General features: G+C 51.1%; 1 protein-coding gene across 1 annotated transcript in view; it reads left to right on the plus strand.

Moving 5' to 3' along the window:
* The first annotated feature begins 1,856 nt into the window (after positions 1-1,856).
* CDADC1 (cytidine and dCMP deaminase domain containing 1) overlaps positions 1,857-16,732 on the plus strand; it is a 66,155-nt gene continuing 51,279 nt past the window's right edge. Inside the window, exons 1-2 of the mRNA XM_075337272.1 lie at positions 1,857-2,113; positions 14,216-14,319. Of these exons, the coding sequence (XP_075193387.1) occupies positions 2,047-2,113; positions 14,216-14,319 (171 nt within the window). The 5' untranslated portion in view covers positions 1,857-2,046. The remainder of the gene's footprint in view (positions 2,114-14,215; positions 14,320-16,732) is intronic.

Raw genomic sequence — 16,732 nt, forward strand, 5'->3', positions numbered from 1 at the left:
GTTATATTTTTATAGTTTTGTTTAACATTTGGGGTATAATATTGCTCAAGGGTAACCATAGGTTACAATCATTTTCTTATGCCCGTATTCATCAAAGAAAGAGCTTTGTAGCCCGTCCTTCACCGCTCTCGGCGGTTCTCTGCCCAACGCGTTTCCCCTCCAGGACTTAGTATAGCACAGGTGTCCCTGCACCCTTCCCCGCAGTGAGGCGCGCTTACTCACCGTTGTGGTGGGCTCACCTCTACTTAGGTGCTTTCCCTTCCAGGAGCCTGTGTACGCAGCACAGGTCTTCTGGGAGTACCCTTAGGGCATGTGCGTGCACCGCTGCTCTTCTCTTAAAGGGCCAGTGCACCATTTCCTGAAAGTACCTCTCAGCCTATCGCTAAGATGCAGTGGGTACTTAAGGCACTCATCCACTACGGGAGGTGCCTGATCAACATTTTCAGTTAGTTAGTGGTTTTATGCCCTAACCAGCTAGTGGTCAGTTCACCTGGTCTGGCTATGCCCTGCTGGCAGCTGGTGCCAGTCCGTCCTGCCCTGCTGGCACCTCGTGCCAGTCCATCCTGCCCTGCTGGCACCTGGTGTCAGTCCGTCCTGCCCTGCTGGTACTTGGTTCCAGTCCATCCTGCCCTGCTGGCACCTAGTTCCAGTCCGTTCTGCCCTGCTGGCACCTAGTTTCAGTCCTTCCTGCCCTGCTGGTCCTGGGTTGCAGTCCGTCCCGCTTTGTTGGTACCCGTGGTATCTGTCTGTCCCATCAATCCAGTCCGTCCTGCCCTGTTGGTACCTGTTTCCAGTCCGCCCTGTCAAGTTGGTACCTTCTACCTGTCTGTCCTGCCCTGTTAGTACTAGTAATAGTGCCCGTCAACCCCAGCCATGCCATCTGTCTCAACTACCCTGGTGGTTCCTGCCCTTGTTAGTGACTTTGCCTCGGCTATCCCGATGGTCGCTGTCTACACTAGAGAATCAGTCTGTCTGTTCCATTGTCTGTCCCTGCACTGGGGACCAGCAGCCACAGTCCCTTCCACTGGTAGTAGCACCTGGCTACTTCGCCGTGGTAAGCGCTCAGTCATTCCCTCCCACCAAAGGGTAAGCCTGGGGTCCCTTGGCTCCATTCCTATTCGCCACTTTACCATCTCCTGTGGTGAGCGTTACACTTAATGATGAAGAATCTTGTATATTTGATGTTCCTGACAGATATGAATGAAATGACAGGTGATAAATTTGCTATATTTCATGTGAAAGGAAATCAGTCAGGCTATAGATCCAGTATAGAGGAAAAGCTGAGCAGAATGATGTATAGGTTTGTGGGGAAATATTCAGTATAACATGTATTTTATTCATTGAAATCCCAGTTTGTGTGCAGGAGTCCAGTGGGCGGTCCTACAGTCAGCTGTGTCTGCATGCAGTCATACAGGATTAGGACCGCCTACTGGACTCATGTAGACAAACACTAAGAATTTCAATTAATAAAATACCCGATTTACTGTAGCTTTTCCCAAATTAATGCATATATTCTGGTCAGCGCCTCCTGCAGGTCAGGTATCTTTTTTAACATGACAGAATCCAATCGAGGACACTTTTTCCAATGGTGTTTTAGTAGAGTTGACTTTGGCAGCGGAATTCTGGAGAATACCCCAATATCTGGCTTCATTGTGCTCTTACCTTACATACATTATCACTTTCCAGCTTTTGCTCTGCACTTTTCTCACCTACATAGTAATACATTTCAACAAACTAAAATACAATTCAATGCAGAATCCTCTCATATTCCAGTCACAAACCACAGATGCAAAACTACAGACTGGACAAGTCCCTACAGCGCAGATGTGTAGCGGCCATTTTGGCGTGGACTACAATGTGCATCTGCTGTGTGTGGTCTCCGAGTCGATGGCCGCGGTGACTTACGCTTTGCAGGTTTCACTGTCCGAGAAACCAAGTGACCTGTGTGGCGTCTGTTTACCTGACATGTCCCGTGGGAGTGTCGGCAGCCAGCCATGTCCTGCTGGTAATGCAGACGTGTAGCGGAGAGGACGCCCGGCTCCCCAGATGTACAGGAGCCCGGAGCCCGCGGGCACCTGCTCCTCCACCGGGACACAGACTGACAGCATGCAGGGTGAGTGCGATCAGTGCTGCAGGACGGGCAGCAACAATCATGGAGCTGGGGGGAGGGCAGCAGTAACCATGGAGCTTGGGGGCAGCAGCCATGGAGATTGGGGGAGCAGCCATTCAAGTCGGGGGCAGTAGCCATGGACCTGGGGGTGGAGGGCAGCAGTAACCATGGAGAATGGGGGGGGGGGGGGGCAGCAGCCATGGAGCTGGGGGTCAGCAGTAACCATGGAGATTGGAGGGCAGCAGTAACCATGGAGATTGGAGGGCAGCAGTAACCATGGAGATTGGAGGGCAGCAGTAACCATGGAGCTTGGGGGCAGCAGCAGCCATGGAGCTGGGGGTCAGCAGTAACCATGGAGCTTGGGGGCAGCAGTAACCATGGAGATTGGGGGGCAGCAGTAACCATGGAGATTAGGGGGCAGCAGCCATTCAACTGGGGGGCAGCAATCATGGAGCTCGGGGGGCAGCAGCAGCTGCCATGGAGCTTGGGGGGAGCAGCCATTCAACTGAGGGGCAGCAACCATGGAGCTCGGGGGCAGCAGCCATGGCGCTGAGGGGCAGCCGGACAACCTTGGTGGCAACTCAGTAAATATCCAAGGCTCATTTAAATCTGGTCAGGGCCGATCTTAGGCAAATTGCGGACCTGAGCAAAATTCATACTGGGGCCCCCAAATCCAGAAATGGATCCATGTTCTGCATAAGCACCAAAAGTGGTGACCGCCATTCGCCAGCCAGAGGACTGCTGTGGCCTGTGATTGTCTGCAGCAGTCGTCCTATGACGAGTCTCCAACTGCTGCAGCTTATCACCGATCGATGGCAGCAGTCTTGTGGCTGAACGGTGTCCATTACTTGCAGATCACGGAGCGGCTGGGTCCAGGAGAACAACTGGAAAAGAACATCTGTTTGGTTATTTCTAGTAAATCCAAACCACTGGGAGACATTACATTTAGCGCAGACAAGACCTGAAAATGATTTTTCATTATTTGTGTTGTTTGTTTTATTTCTTCTCATTTATTGGCATTTTTACATTTTCGACTTTAGGACTTAAGGCCGTGTCACACGCAACGACGTAACTAACAATATATCGCCGGGGTCACGGATTCCGTGACGCACATCCGGCCTCGTTAGCAACGTCGTTGCGTGTGACACGCACGAACGACCATTAACGATGGAAAATACTCACCAAATCGTCCATCGTTGACACGTCGTTCCTTTTTAAAAAATCATTGATTGTTGAGCACGCAGGTTGTTCGTCGTTCCCGAGGCAGCACACATCGCTATGTGTGACACCCCGGGAACGACGGACTGCAGCTTACCTGCGGCCGCTGGCAATGCGGAAGGAAGGAGGTGGGCGGAATGTTACGTCCGCTCATCTCTGCCCCTCCGTTTCTATTGGACGGCCGCTGTGACGCCGCACGAACCACCCCAGTAGAAAGGAGGCGGTTCTCCAGCAACAGCGACGTCGCTAGACAGGTAAGTCCCGTGTGACGGCTCAGAACGATATTGTGCGCCACGGGCAGCGATTTGCCCATGACACACAAACGACAGGGGCGGGTGCTTTCACCAGCGACATCGCTGTGTGTAACACCCCCTTTAGAGTTGCTGACAGCCCCAGCGTTATACTTGTTCTCAGCTTAATCAGACCCCAGACCACACTGAGTGTGAGGCCTCCTTCACATGTCCGTGTCTCTGGTACATGTTTTGTCTGTTTCATCACGTGCCGGAGACATGGGCACACGAAGACCCATTAAAAGCAATGGGTCTGCGCTCATGTGCGTGTTTTGCCATGGACGATGTGCTCCACATGTAGGCATGTCTGTTTTTCTCCGGCATTTCGGGTGTCACACGGACCGCACGAATGTGATCCATGTGACACGCACCGGAGAAAACACACGCATCTGTGAATGAACAGGAATTTCTACTCACCTTCTCCAGCACTGCTGTCTCTGCCGCTGCTGTGACTTGCTTCCAACCCCCGCTCATTATGCTCATTGTATATGCACTGCACTGAGGACCGGAAGCAGCTTTAGTGGGGAGTCGGCAGGGCCGGGGACCATAGATCAGCACCATGGACAGCAGCGACAGGTGAGCAGAAAGTTCCTGTTCTCCTTGTGTTATCACGGATAGCACACGGAGAACACACGTGTGCCATAAATATGGCACACGGAGGGCAATATGCACCTTTGACACGTCCATGAAAAACGTGCGTGATTTTCACGAACGTGTGAAAGAGGCCTAAGTCAGCGTTCACCCCTTCTGGGGGAGGGTGGCGTTTATTTCCTCCTCGGTCCTGGCCAGCGGGTTTTGCCGAGAAAAAGCAACATGACAGCAGTGTGAGAACACAGTAAGTGTGCAGTGTCATCGAGACTGGTGGCATGGTGCAATATCAAACTCCGCGGCCCAGGCTGAGAGGCAGTGCAGCCACCGTACATGTCCTGACATCCGGTATTGTACAACGTCCGGCATATACGGGCACAGTATCGGACCGGGGTGCCCAGGACCCACCCTACTGCCACTCTACCCAGACGATTTACCGGTCCATACTCCAGCCTCATGCACATGTACACGAGATACAATACCATTTTTGATCAGTATGTCATCAGTATTTGCCAAAACCAGCAGCGTCTCCAAAATACAGAGCAGGAGAATCTTTCATTTATAGCTTTTCTCTCCACTCCTGGATTTGGTGTCTGAACAGTGACGTGTGATTGTGACCTGAAACAGCGTGTGCCTCTTAATGAGTTTGGCAAAGTTTTCAGCTTACACGCACCACCATAGAAATGAATTACAATCACGGACTGACTTACAATTCTATTGTATTTACACCACTTTTGTAGAGTAAATTTTATTGCATTTCTTGGCCTCGCTCGCCTGCGCCCCCTTTCTATGAAGTTTTGCACTTTTAAAAATGTCCCCCTGTCCCATATTCTACGGAACCAATTCCTGAGTCTCCCAATATTGCTGCATATAGATCCACTTTTCTATTACACATATCACTTTCACATAAAATAGTATTTAAAAAAGAAAATTGCTTTTTCTAGTGTTCTGAGTTTCAGGAAGGCGTCTTGTCAACGATAAGATTAATAATTAGGCTGCTTTCACACTACGTTTTTTTAACATGCGTCATGAACATTTTTTTGCTGCAAAAGCGGATCCTGCTTTTACAGCAAAAAAACGCATGCAAACGCATGTGTTATTTTGCAGGATCCTGTCACTTTAAGTTTATGGGCGGGCATTGGAGTCATGTGATCGGGAGTGAGGGGAATTGAACGTGATAGACTGGGAGCCGACATCTGACAGCTGCGAAGGCTCATAACCAAGGTAAGCATCGGGTAACTTGCTTGGATACCCGATATTTACATTGGTTACGAGCATCCGCAGCTGCTAGGAGCATGGCTGTTGCTCCCTGCACACGTAACCAACGTAAACATCGGGTAATTAAGACCGATGTTTACCTTGGTTACGAGCGTCCTCCGCTCTCAGGCGGGGGAGAGTGGAGAGGGAGGTGGAGAGAGGGACTGATCACGCGAGGCTGGTTTCTGGGCATGCTCAGTAGATCCTGTCTATCAGCATGCCAGCGTTCACATGCGTTTGCGTGCAGTATAGTCAGGATCCAGCAATTTGCAGTATTTGGACGCAGCTCAAAAACGCTACATGTAGCGTTTTTGATAAAAGTTAAAAAACTGCAAGTCGCTCGATTCTCACTATAACGCACGCAAACATGTGAACGCATGTTGACGCGAGTCCATTGCAAATGCATTGAAATGAAAACTCATTTGCACTGGATCCGTTTTTGCGTTAAAAAAACGTTCATGACGGATGTTAAAAAAACGTAGTGTGAAAGCAGCCTAAGATTAACAGGAGACGGAGGAGAGGAGTCCGGGCTGTGGCTGCAATCACCCAGCACCAATCACATCACAGCCTCACCAAGCCTCAGCGCTCAGAGAGGAGTGAGGGGCAGACTGCACAGCATGTGTCTGCTATGGTAACCTCACTGACCAGCCCACCCGCAGTCTCATCGCATCGGTGGGGCGTGAGTACGGGGACGGTGGTGCAGGTCAGTTTGGCACCTCTGCAGGAGAGGTTTCATCCAGCACAGCTCTTCACTACTCTGCTAATATGCCTCCATAGTGGCACACGCCCATCTTCTCCTGCTGTGCATGTGCTGTCACAAGGTGTTGGAGTCAGACTCACTATTGTGCAGGAAAGGTGTAAGGCCGGGTTCCAACAATCAGTATTTGCAGCATTTTTCTTTGTCGCTCCATTGGGAGACCCAGACAATTGGGTGTATAGGCTATGCCTCCGGAGGCCGCACAAAGTATTACACTTAAAAGTGTTAAGCCCCTCCCCTTCTGCCTATACACCCCCCGTGCTCCCACGGGCTCCTCAGTTTTTTGCTTTGTGCGAAGGAGGTCAGACACGCACGCACAGCTCCACAGATTGGTCAGCAGCAGCTGTTGACTATATCGGATGGAAGAAAAGTGGGCCCATATAGGGCCCCCAGCATGCTCCCTTCTCACCCCACTCTTGTCGGCGGTGTAGTTAAGGTTGAGGTATCCATTGCGGGTACGGAGGCTGGAGCCCACATGCTGATTTCCTTCCCCATCCCCCTCAGGGCTCTGGTGAAGTGGGATCCTATCGGTCTCCAGGCACTGAGACCGTGCTTCATCCACAACTCCTGGGAGACTGCTGGATAGGAGCCGGGTATCGTTCAGGGACATGGCCCTGCTACTTGGAGGTACTCTGTGTCCCCGTGGGGACCGCGCACAGCAACACTCCAGCATTGCTGGGTGTGCTAGTGCACCGGGGACCGCGGCGCTGACCGGGTTAATATGTGCCATTACACACTCAGCGCTGCTGAGTGTGTTTATGTATAGGGACTGCCGCACTAACCGCCGCTGCCAGGGAAACACTGCGGCGCGGCTGGGACTTGTAGTGCACCGGGGACTTTCGCGCCGGCCGCGCTTTTACGGCGGCCGCGTTTATTACTAGAGTCCCCGGCTTTTTGCGGCCTAGTTTCCTTTCCTCCCGCCCACAGCCCTGACAGGCAGGGGAAGGGCGGGACGCTGCACAGAACGAGCAGCACTGAGGGCTGGAGCATGCTTTGCATACTCCACTCCCCTCACTGTGCACAGTGCAGGCACCAGCTCCCACACTTTCTGAGCCACGCCCACGGCTCCCACCTCTCCTCAGGACGCCGGCAGCCATTCCTGTCAGCTCCTTGGACGCTACAGAGGGGGACAAAGTCTGGGAGACTCAGGCAGGGACTCTGGTGGCCTCACAACCGCTTTAAGCGGGTGGTAAGCAGCACCTGTGGTGCTAGCCCCATTGTGCAGTAGTGTGACATTATATGTTTATGGTATACATATTTTACACTGTATGGTGCACAGTTGATTTCTGGCTATATACCCTATTGTGTTACTCAGGGAAGATAATAGCATGGCGCCCACGAAAGGCAGGGGTGCCAAAACACAGGCTTATTATGCTGCCTGCGCCGCATGTATGACCCCGCTACCGGCAGGTTCCACTGACCCTCATTGTGTGCACTGTTCGGCCCCTGTGGCACTTACTCAGCTAGAGCCTCTGCTAAGGGGGGCCCAGGGGGAGCCACCTGCTGACACTGTTCAGGTGACGGGGACAGAGTTTGCAAAACTCTCTGAGACTATGGCTGAGATACTAGAAGCCTTGCAGTCCAGGCCGGTATCTCAGCACAGGGACTCTGTTGAATCTTTGTCCCCTGGCCCACCTCAGTTGGACCAACAATGTCCTCCTGGGGTGTGTCATGGATCCCAGGCTGAGGGTTCTGACACAGACCCCGGCCCCAGACCGACTAAGCGAGCTCGCTTGACAATTCCCTTGACCTCCTCATATTGTTCAGGGTCTCAGCGGGGGGAATCTCTAGTTGATGATGCGGACACAGCTGATCAGGATTCTGATCCTGAGGCCGCTCTCAATCTTGATACTCCGGACGGGGACGCCATAGTGAACGACCTTATTGCGTCCATCAATCGTATGTTGGATATTTCTCCCTCAGCTCCTCCGGTGGAGGAGTCAGCTTCACAGCAGGAGAAATTCCGTTTCAGGTTTCCCAAGCGTACACCGAGTATGTTTCTGGACCACTCTGATTTCAGAGAGGCAGTCCAGAATCACCATGCTTGTCCAGATAAGCGTTTTTCTAAGCGCCTTAAGGATACACGTTATCCCTTTCCCCCTGACGTGGTCAAAAGTTGGGCTCAGTGTCCCAAAGTGGATCCTCCAATCTCCAGACTGGCAGCTAGATCCATACTTGCAGTGGAAGACGGGGCTTCACTCAAAGATGCCACTGACAGGCAGATGGAGCTCTGGTTGAAATCCATCTATGAAGCTATCGGCGCTTCTTTTGCCCCAGCATTCGCAGCCGTATGGGCGCTGCAAGCTATCTCAGCAGGTCAAGCGCAAATCGACGCAGCCACACGCACGTCCGCGCCACAGGTGGCGTCCATAACCACACAGACTTCGGCATTTGCGTCTTACGCTATTAATGCTGTTCTGGACTCTGCGAGCCGTACGGCGGTTGCAGCCGCCAATTCGGTGGTACTCCGCAGGGCCTTGTGGCTACGGGAATGGAAGGCAGATTCTGTTTCCAAAAAGCGCTTAACCAGTTTGCCAATTTCTGCCAACCGATTGTTTGGCGAGCGTTTGGATGAAATCATCAAACAATCCAAGGGAAAGGATACATCCTTACCCCAGCCCAAACCGAAAATACCCCAACAGAGGAGGGGGCAGTCGAGTTTTCGGTCCTTTCGGGGCGCGGGCAGGTCCCAATTCTCCTCGTCCACAAGGCCTCAGAAAGATCAAAGGAACTCTGATGCATGGCGGTCTAAGTCACGTCCTAAAAAGGCCACCGGAGGTGCCGCTACCAAAGCGGCTTCCTCATGACTTTCGGCCTCCCCACTCCGCATCTTCGGTCGGTGGCAGGCTCTCCCGCTTTTGCGACACCTGGCTGCCACGGGTAAAAGACCGTTGGGTGAGAGACATTCTGTCTCACGGTTACAAGATAGAGTTCACCTCTCGTCCCCCGACTCGATTCTTCAGGTCATCCCCGCCTCCCGAGCGAGCCGAGGCTCTTCTGCAGGCGCTGGGCACTCTGAAGGCAGAAGGAGTGGTGGTCCCTGTTCCTATTCAGCAACAGGGTCACGGTTTTTACTCCAACTTGTTTGTGGTCCCAAAGAAGGACGGGTCTTTCCGTCCTGTCCTGGACCTGAAACTTCTCAACAAACACGTAAAGACCAGGCGGTTCCGGATGGAATCCCTCCGCTCCGTCATCGCCTCAATGTCCCAAGGAGATTTCCTTGCATCGATCGATATCAAGGATGCATATCTCCACGTACCGATTGCTCCAGAGCACCAGCGCTTCTTGCGCTTCGCCATAGAAAACGAACACCTGCAGTTCGTGGCACTGCCGTTCGGCCTGGCAACAGCCCCACGGGTTTTCACCAAGGTGATGGCTACTGTAGTAGCGGTCCTCCACTCTCAGGGTCACTCGGTGATCCCGTACTTGGACGATCCGTTGATCAAGGCACCCTCTCTAGAGGCATGCCAACACAGCCTCAACGCTACCCTGGAGACTCTCCAGAGTTTCGGGTGGATCATCAATTTTCCAAAGTCAAATCTGACACCGGCCCAATCGCTGACATATCTTGGCATGGAGTTTCATACCCTCTCAGCGATAGTGAAGCTTCCACTGATCAAGCAGCGGTCTCTACAGACAGGGGTACAATCTCTCCTTCAAGGCCAGTCACACCCCTTGAGGCGCCTCATGCACTTCCTGGGGAAGATGGTGGCAGCAATGGAGGCAGTTCCGTTCGCGCAGTTTCACCTGCGTCCACTTCAATGGGACATCCTACGCAAATGGGACAGGAAGCCGACGTCCCTCGACAGGAACGTCTCCCTCTCTCAGGCGACCAAAGCTTCCCTTCGGTGGTGGCTTCTTCCCACTTCATTATCGAAGGGGAAATCCTTCCTACCCCCATCCTGGGAGGTGGTCACGACGGACGCGAGTCTGTCAGGGTGGGGAGTGTTTTTTCTCCACCACAGGGCTCAGGGTACGTGGACCCAGCAAGAGTCCTCGCTTCAGATCAATGTTCTGGAAATACGGGCAGTGTATCTTGCCCTGAAGGCGTTCCAGCAGTGGCTGGAAGGCAAGCAGATCAGAATTCAGTCGGACAATTCCACAGCGGTGGCATACATCAATCACCAAGGCGGCACACGCAGTCGGCAAGCCTTCCAGGAAGTCCGGCGGATTTTGATGTGGGTGGAAGCCACGGCCTCCACCATCTCTGCAGTTCACATTCCAGGCGTGGAAAACTGGGAAGCAGACTATCTCAGTCGCCAGGGCATGGACGCAGGGGAATGGTCCCTTCACCCGGACGTGTTTCAGGAGATCTGTTGCCGCTGGGGGGTGCCGGACGTCGACCTCATGGCGTCCCGGCACCAGAACAAGGTACCGGTGTTCATGGCACGGTCTCAAGATCCCAGAGCTCTGGCGGCAGACGCCTTAGTTCAGGATTGGTCGCAGTTTCAGCTCCCTTATGTGTTTCCTCCGCTGGCACTGTTGCCCAGAGTGTTACGCAAGATCAGGGCCGACTGCCGCCGCGTCATCCTCGTCGCTCCAGACTGGCCGAGGCGGTCGTGGTACCCGGATCTGTGGCATCTCACGGTCGGCCAACCGTGGGCACTACCAGACCGACCAGACTTGCTATCTCAAGGGCCGTTTTTCCATCTGAATTCTGCGGCCCTCAACCTGACTGTGTGGCCATTGAGTCCTGGATCCTAGCGTCTTCAGGGTTATCTCAAGACGTCATTGCCACTATGAGACAGGCTAGGAAACCAACGTCCGCCAAGATCTACCACAGGACGTGGAAAATTTTTCTGTCGTGGTGCTCTGCTCAGGGTTTTTTCGCCCTGGCCTTTTGCCTTGCCCACTTTTCTGTCCTTCCTTCAATCTGGACTGGAAAAGGGTTTGTCGCTCGGCTCCCTTAAGGGACAAGTCTCAGCGCTCTCTGTGTTTTTCCAGAAGCGCCTAGCCAGACTTCCACAGGTACGCACGTTCCTGCAGGGGGTTTGTCACATCGTTCCTCCTTACAAGCGGCCGTTAGAACCCTGGGATCTGAACAGGGTGCTGATGGCTCTTCAGAAACCACCATTCGAGCCAATGAGAGATATTTCCCTCTCCCGACTTTCGCAGAAAGTGGTTTTTCTAGTAGCAGTCACTTCACTTCGGAGAGTGTCTGAGCTAGCAGCGCTGTCATGCAAAGCCCCCTTCCTGGTTTTTCACCAGGACAAGGTGGTTCTGCGTCCGGTTCCGGAATTTCTCCCTAAGGTGGTATCCCCCTTTCATCTCAATCAGGATATCTCCTTACCTTCTTTTTGTCCTCATCCAGTTCACCAATGTGAAAAGGATTTGCACTTGTTAGATCTGGTGAGAGCACTCAGACTCTACATTTCTCGTACGGCGCCCCTGCGCCGCTCGGATGCACTCTTTGTCCTTGTCGCTGGCCAGCGTAAAGGGTCACAGGCTTCCAAATCAACCTTGGCTCGGTGGATCAAGGAGCCAATTCTCGAAGCCTACCGTTCAGCTGGGCTTCCGGTTCCCTCAGGGCTGAAGGCCCATTCTACCAGAGCCGTGGGCGCGTCCTGGGCTTTGAGGCACCAGGCTACGGCTCAGCAGGTGTGTCAGGCGGCTACCTGGTCGAGCCTGCACACTTTCACGAAACACTATCAGGTGCATACCTATGCTTCGGCGGATGCCAGCCTAGGTAGACGAGTCCTTCAGGCGGCGGTTGCCCACCTATAGGGAGAGGCCGTTTTACGGCTCTCTTACAAGGTATCATTTTACCCACCCAGGGACTGCTTTTGGACGTCCCAATTGTCTGGGTCTCCCAATGGAGCGACAAAGAAGAAGGGAATTTTGTTTACTTACCGTAAATTCCTTTTCTTCTAGCTCCAATTGGGAGACCCAGCGCCCGCCCCTGTTTTTTTGTGTACACATGTTGTTCATGTTGAATGGTTTCAGTTCTCCGATATTCCTTCGGATTGAAGTTACTTTAAACCAGTTTTTAATTCTTTTCCTCCTTCTTGCTTTTGCACCAAAACTGAGGAGCCCGTGGGAGCACGGGGGGTGTATAGGCAGAAGGGGAGGGGCTTAACACTTTTAAGTGTAATACTTTGTGCGGCCTCCGGAGGCATAGCCTATACACCCAATTGTCTGGGTCTCCCAATTGGAGCTAGAAGAAAAGGAATTTACGGTAAGTAAACAAAATTCCCTTCTTTTGCTGCGTGCAAAACGCTGCGTTGTACAGTAGAAGCACAGTGGATGGGATTTCTAGAAATCCTATGCCCACTGTTCTTCTTTTCTCTGCAGCGTAAACTGACCAGCGGCACTGCTTTCCAAGCTGCAGCATGTCAATTTATGCTGCGGAGATGTGAGTGGTCTCAGCAGAGAGAACATAGCGAAAGTCAGCAGCGCCCATAACCCTGATCATGAGAACAGACGTTGCGTTCTCCTGCGGACAATGCTCGCATCTCCTCAGAAGAATACACGCTGCTTCCAGAACGCAGCGTATGTGGATTGTGGGCCCATACCCTTAAGGGGGCTTTTCACGGTAGCGATATCGGTAACGATATCACTATCGTGCGTACCCGCCCCCAATCGATTGTGCGAGACGGGCATATCGCTACCCATCGCGCACAAAATCGCGCTCCCCCGTCACATGGCTTACCTGCCCTGCGACGTTGCTCTGGCTGGTGATCCGCCTCCTTTCTAAGGGGGCGGGTCGTGCGGCGTCACAGCGACGTCACACGGCAGCCGTCCAATAGAAGCGGAGGGGCGGAGATGAGCGGGACGTAAACATCCCGCCCACCTCCTTCCTTCCGCATTGTCGGTGGACGCAGGTAAGGTGAGGTTCTTCGCTCCTGCGGTGTCACACACAGCGATGTGTGGTGCCGCAGGAACGACAAACAACATCGCTAATGAGAGGTGAACGATTTTTGGTTTTAGGACGACCTCTGCACGGCAAACGATTTTTGCCACTTTTGCGAACGTTTTAGGTCGCACATAAGTGTCACACGCTGCGATAATGTTAATGATGCCGGATGTGCGTCACTAACGATGTGACCCCGACGATAAAACATTAACGATATCGTAGCGTGTAAAGCCCGCTTTACTGTCATTGTCACTTCACCAGCATAGGTGTCAGCCTGACTCCAACCCCAGCACAGCAGCAGGAGGAGGAGGAGGAGAGAGTGTATTTTTTTTTTTTTTTTTTTACTATTATACAATCATTCGAGGATGACTTTTCTAAAAGTGGAGAAACCCTTTAAACAGTTGCATTCTTCTAATGGAGCATCAGTCATGGTTTACAGATTATTGGATGAAGACAAAAAAGTGAATCAAACTCATTTGTAAAGGAGAAACAAAGTCCTGACAATAAAAACAATGGCAAATAAAGTGCTACGGAATATGTTGGTGCTATAGAAATAAAAAAATATTATATTCTTAAAGGAAAACTGTCAGGTAATTTGTGTTCTAACCTACAAGCAGGGTGATGTGTGTGCTAGTAACCCTTTCCTACCCATCCCTGTGTTGTAATATTGTGTAATGTGAATGTATAAAAATGTTTTATTACTTATGTGTACCCTATGTAAATGAGCAGAGGCTGTAGCCCCATGGGTGTCACATCGCCCTGTGGGAGTTTGCAAGTTTTCAGACATCACGCCCCTGTGGGTGTGATACCATGGATTTACATCAGCGACGTAACCGTCGCTACTTTAGATCCCGCGCGTGCGCATTTACCATTCCCACAGCCTTGTTATCCGGGAGCTTGCTTCTCTTCTTCAGACGCGCTCTGCGCATGACTGGAACCGCAGGCGTCTCCTGAGCATGCGCAGAGCGCGTCTGAAGACTAGAAGCAAGCAAGGCACCCTGCTTGTAGGTTAGAACGCATAAATTACCTGACAGCTTCCCTTTAAATCTGCTGCCATAACATTATTTTTCAACTAATTGAATCTGGTAACATGAGACAGTACATTGTGCGTATTTTGATATTTTGTATCTTTTGTGTTGTAGGCCAAGTCCCAAGGCTTTCTAAAGTCAATTTATTCACACTATTAAGTCTGTGGATGGAGGTTTTTCCCACTTTCAAAGATGTTCAGACCAAAAAGGAACCCGAGGTATTGTACTTCAAAATGTATTTATCTGCTTAATAACAAAGCATTTTGTTGACAGAGCCAGTATGATCTGTTCCTGAGGCTACATCCCTCCATGTGGCCGGCTCATCACAAGGTGAGCAGCAGATGCCGGGGGGTCATAGGCACTTCTCAGGGTGCCTGTCCAACGGCCAGATTAACGATATAACGATATGGCCGATGGTCCAAGTCCTGAGACTTGATTCACATCAACTCTGGTAGGTTGCCAAGAGGTAGGAAACAGATGGGCGAAAGTATGACTACACAGGGTTTGTTTTGTAGTCTGTTGTCATAGAGACGCATAGATCTGCATAGGAGCTGTAGACATGTCATGGTACATTATTTACTAAAGTGCTTATTTTTCATATTAGAAGCAGTGAAGTTATACCAAGATTGCTTCAAAATGGGAAAAAAACACCAATAAGAACTTCAGGGGATTTTCAGCTGTTTTAGCCAAATTCAGTAGTAAATGAAAGTATAATTGCACTTTCAAGTAATTTCTCAGATGTCATATGTGTACAGGGGGGACAACACTTTTTCTGGCCATTATATGACTTGCATTCTGCATTTTTATCAGTTTGTCCTTTTGAATAAGAAGCCTCAGCAGTGTCTCTTTCTGTGGCCGTCTCCCTCCAGCATTTCCCCCTCCTCTCGCCATAGACTTTTATAGGCAGCAGGTGTAATTTGATTCCTCACCAACAGGGACCCTGTGATGTAAAAAATGCTATTAACCTGCAGATATGGTGTCAATCTGCAGGTTAATAGCGATTGAATCTTGCCTTAAACTCCACTGCCAGGAGGAATGAAATGTAATCCTCCCAGCAGCGTTCTGGTTTCATAAAAGGGGGCGGCGCTGGCGCAGGTTCAGTCACCGTTCTGTGTATGGAGAGCAGCAGCTGTAACCACGCCCCCTGTACTGACTGACAGCCACTCTATATTAGACCCGGCTGTCAGTCAGTGCGGGAGTGGCGGATACAGCCACCGCTCTCCATACACAGAGCGGTGACTGAACCCTTGCCGGCACCGCCCTTGTGACTGAAATCAGAATGCTGCCAGGAGGATTAAAGCTCATTTCCTCCCGACAGCAGGATTTAATGTGCAGGTGCTGGGCAGGTTCAGTATGCTATTAACCTGCAGATTAACCCCATATCTGCAGGTTAATCGCATTTTTCCACCTATCTGATTCCCTTTAAAACAGATTTGGAGACAGATTTAAGCAATTTTTAAGGACTGAAAAAATTGATCATTTGGGAAAAAGCCTATTTCTCCAATAAGATATTTTCTTACTTTCACTGTTGATTTATAAAATGAACGATATTAATAAAATATACTGCTAGGTTGTACAGTACAGAGGATATGCCCACTTACCTCACTTGTGTCACTTTGCATTCATTCTTGAAAAGCAGCTGAATAGTTAATAAAATAATTGACACCAGTGTGGAATATGTTGAGGGGGGCTGATTTTAAAATGGTATCACTTGGGGGGGATTATATCAATATATAAGTCCCGCAAAGTCAAGCTATGTGCGCACGTTGCGTAATTACATGCAGTTACGCTGCGATTTGTAGCGCAGCGTAACTGCATGCGTCCTGCGTCCCCTGCATAATCTATGGAGATTGTGCAGGGGCCGTGCGCAAGTGGCGTCTTAGAGCGCAGCGCTTCGGCTGCTGCCCGAAGCGCGCGTTCTAAGAAGTGACATGTCATGTCATGTCACTTCTTCCGTTCGCTTTGCCGGCAGCCCCTGCTCTGTCTATGGCAGGAGCTGCATGCAGAGCGCACGTTCTCTGCCGGCACCATGCGCTTCAGAACGGAGCTTTTCAGCTGCGCTCTGAAGCGCACATAGCCTTACTAGAAAACTAAATTGGGCATAAAAAAAAAATAAGTTTTGTAAATTTCCTTGAAAAAAGTAAAAAAAATTGCTGCTATATTTTTAACCCTTCTAACATTTTAAGGCTATGTGTCCACGGGGACTCACACATGCGGATATATCCGCAGGTACGGCCGCAGGTTTCCCGCAGCTGCTGCCAACTGGAATCCACAGCTATTATTAGCTGCGGTAGTACAGCGAAATAGCTGCGGAAAACCTGCGGACATTCATGCAGATTACCTGCGGAAGTTCCACCCTTATCTCCATAGTGGAGGGCCGGGATTTCCGCAGGTAATTCCGCTGAAAGAATTTACATGCAATTACGTGCGGCTGCTGGACATCCGCAGCATGTTCCGCAGCCGCACGTATCCACAGAAGGACACAGCACTCCCCATGTCCCATAGGACAACATGGAAGTGTCTGTGCATGCTGAAACCTGCAGATTTATCTGGAAAATCCACGGATTTTCCGCAGATAAATCTGCAGGTTTAATCGCCCGTGGGCACATAGCCTAACAACATGAAAGAACA

The sequence above is a fragment of the Anomaloglossus baeobatrachus genome, chromosome 2, assembly GCF_048569485.1.
Source record: "Anomaloglossus baeobatrachus isolate aAnoBae1 chromosome 2, aAnoBae1.hap1, whole genome shotgun sequence".
Classification (NCBI taxonomy): domain Eukaryota; kingdom Metazoa; phylum Chordata; class Amphibia; order Anura; family Aromobatidae; genus Anomaloglossus; species Anomaloglossus baeobatrachus.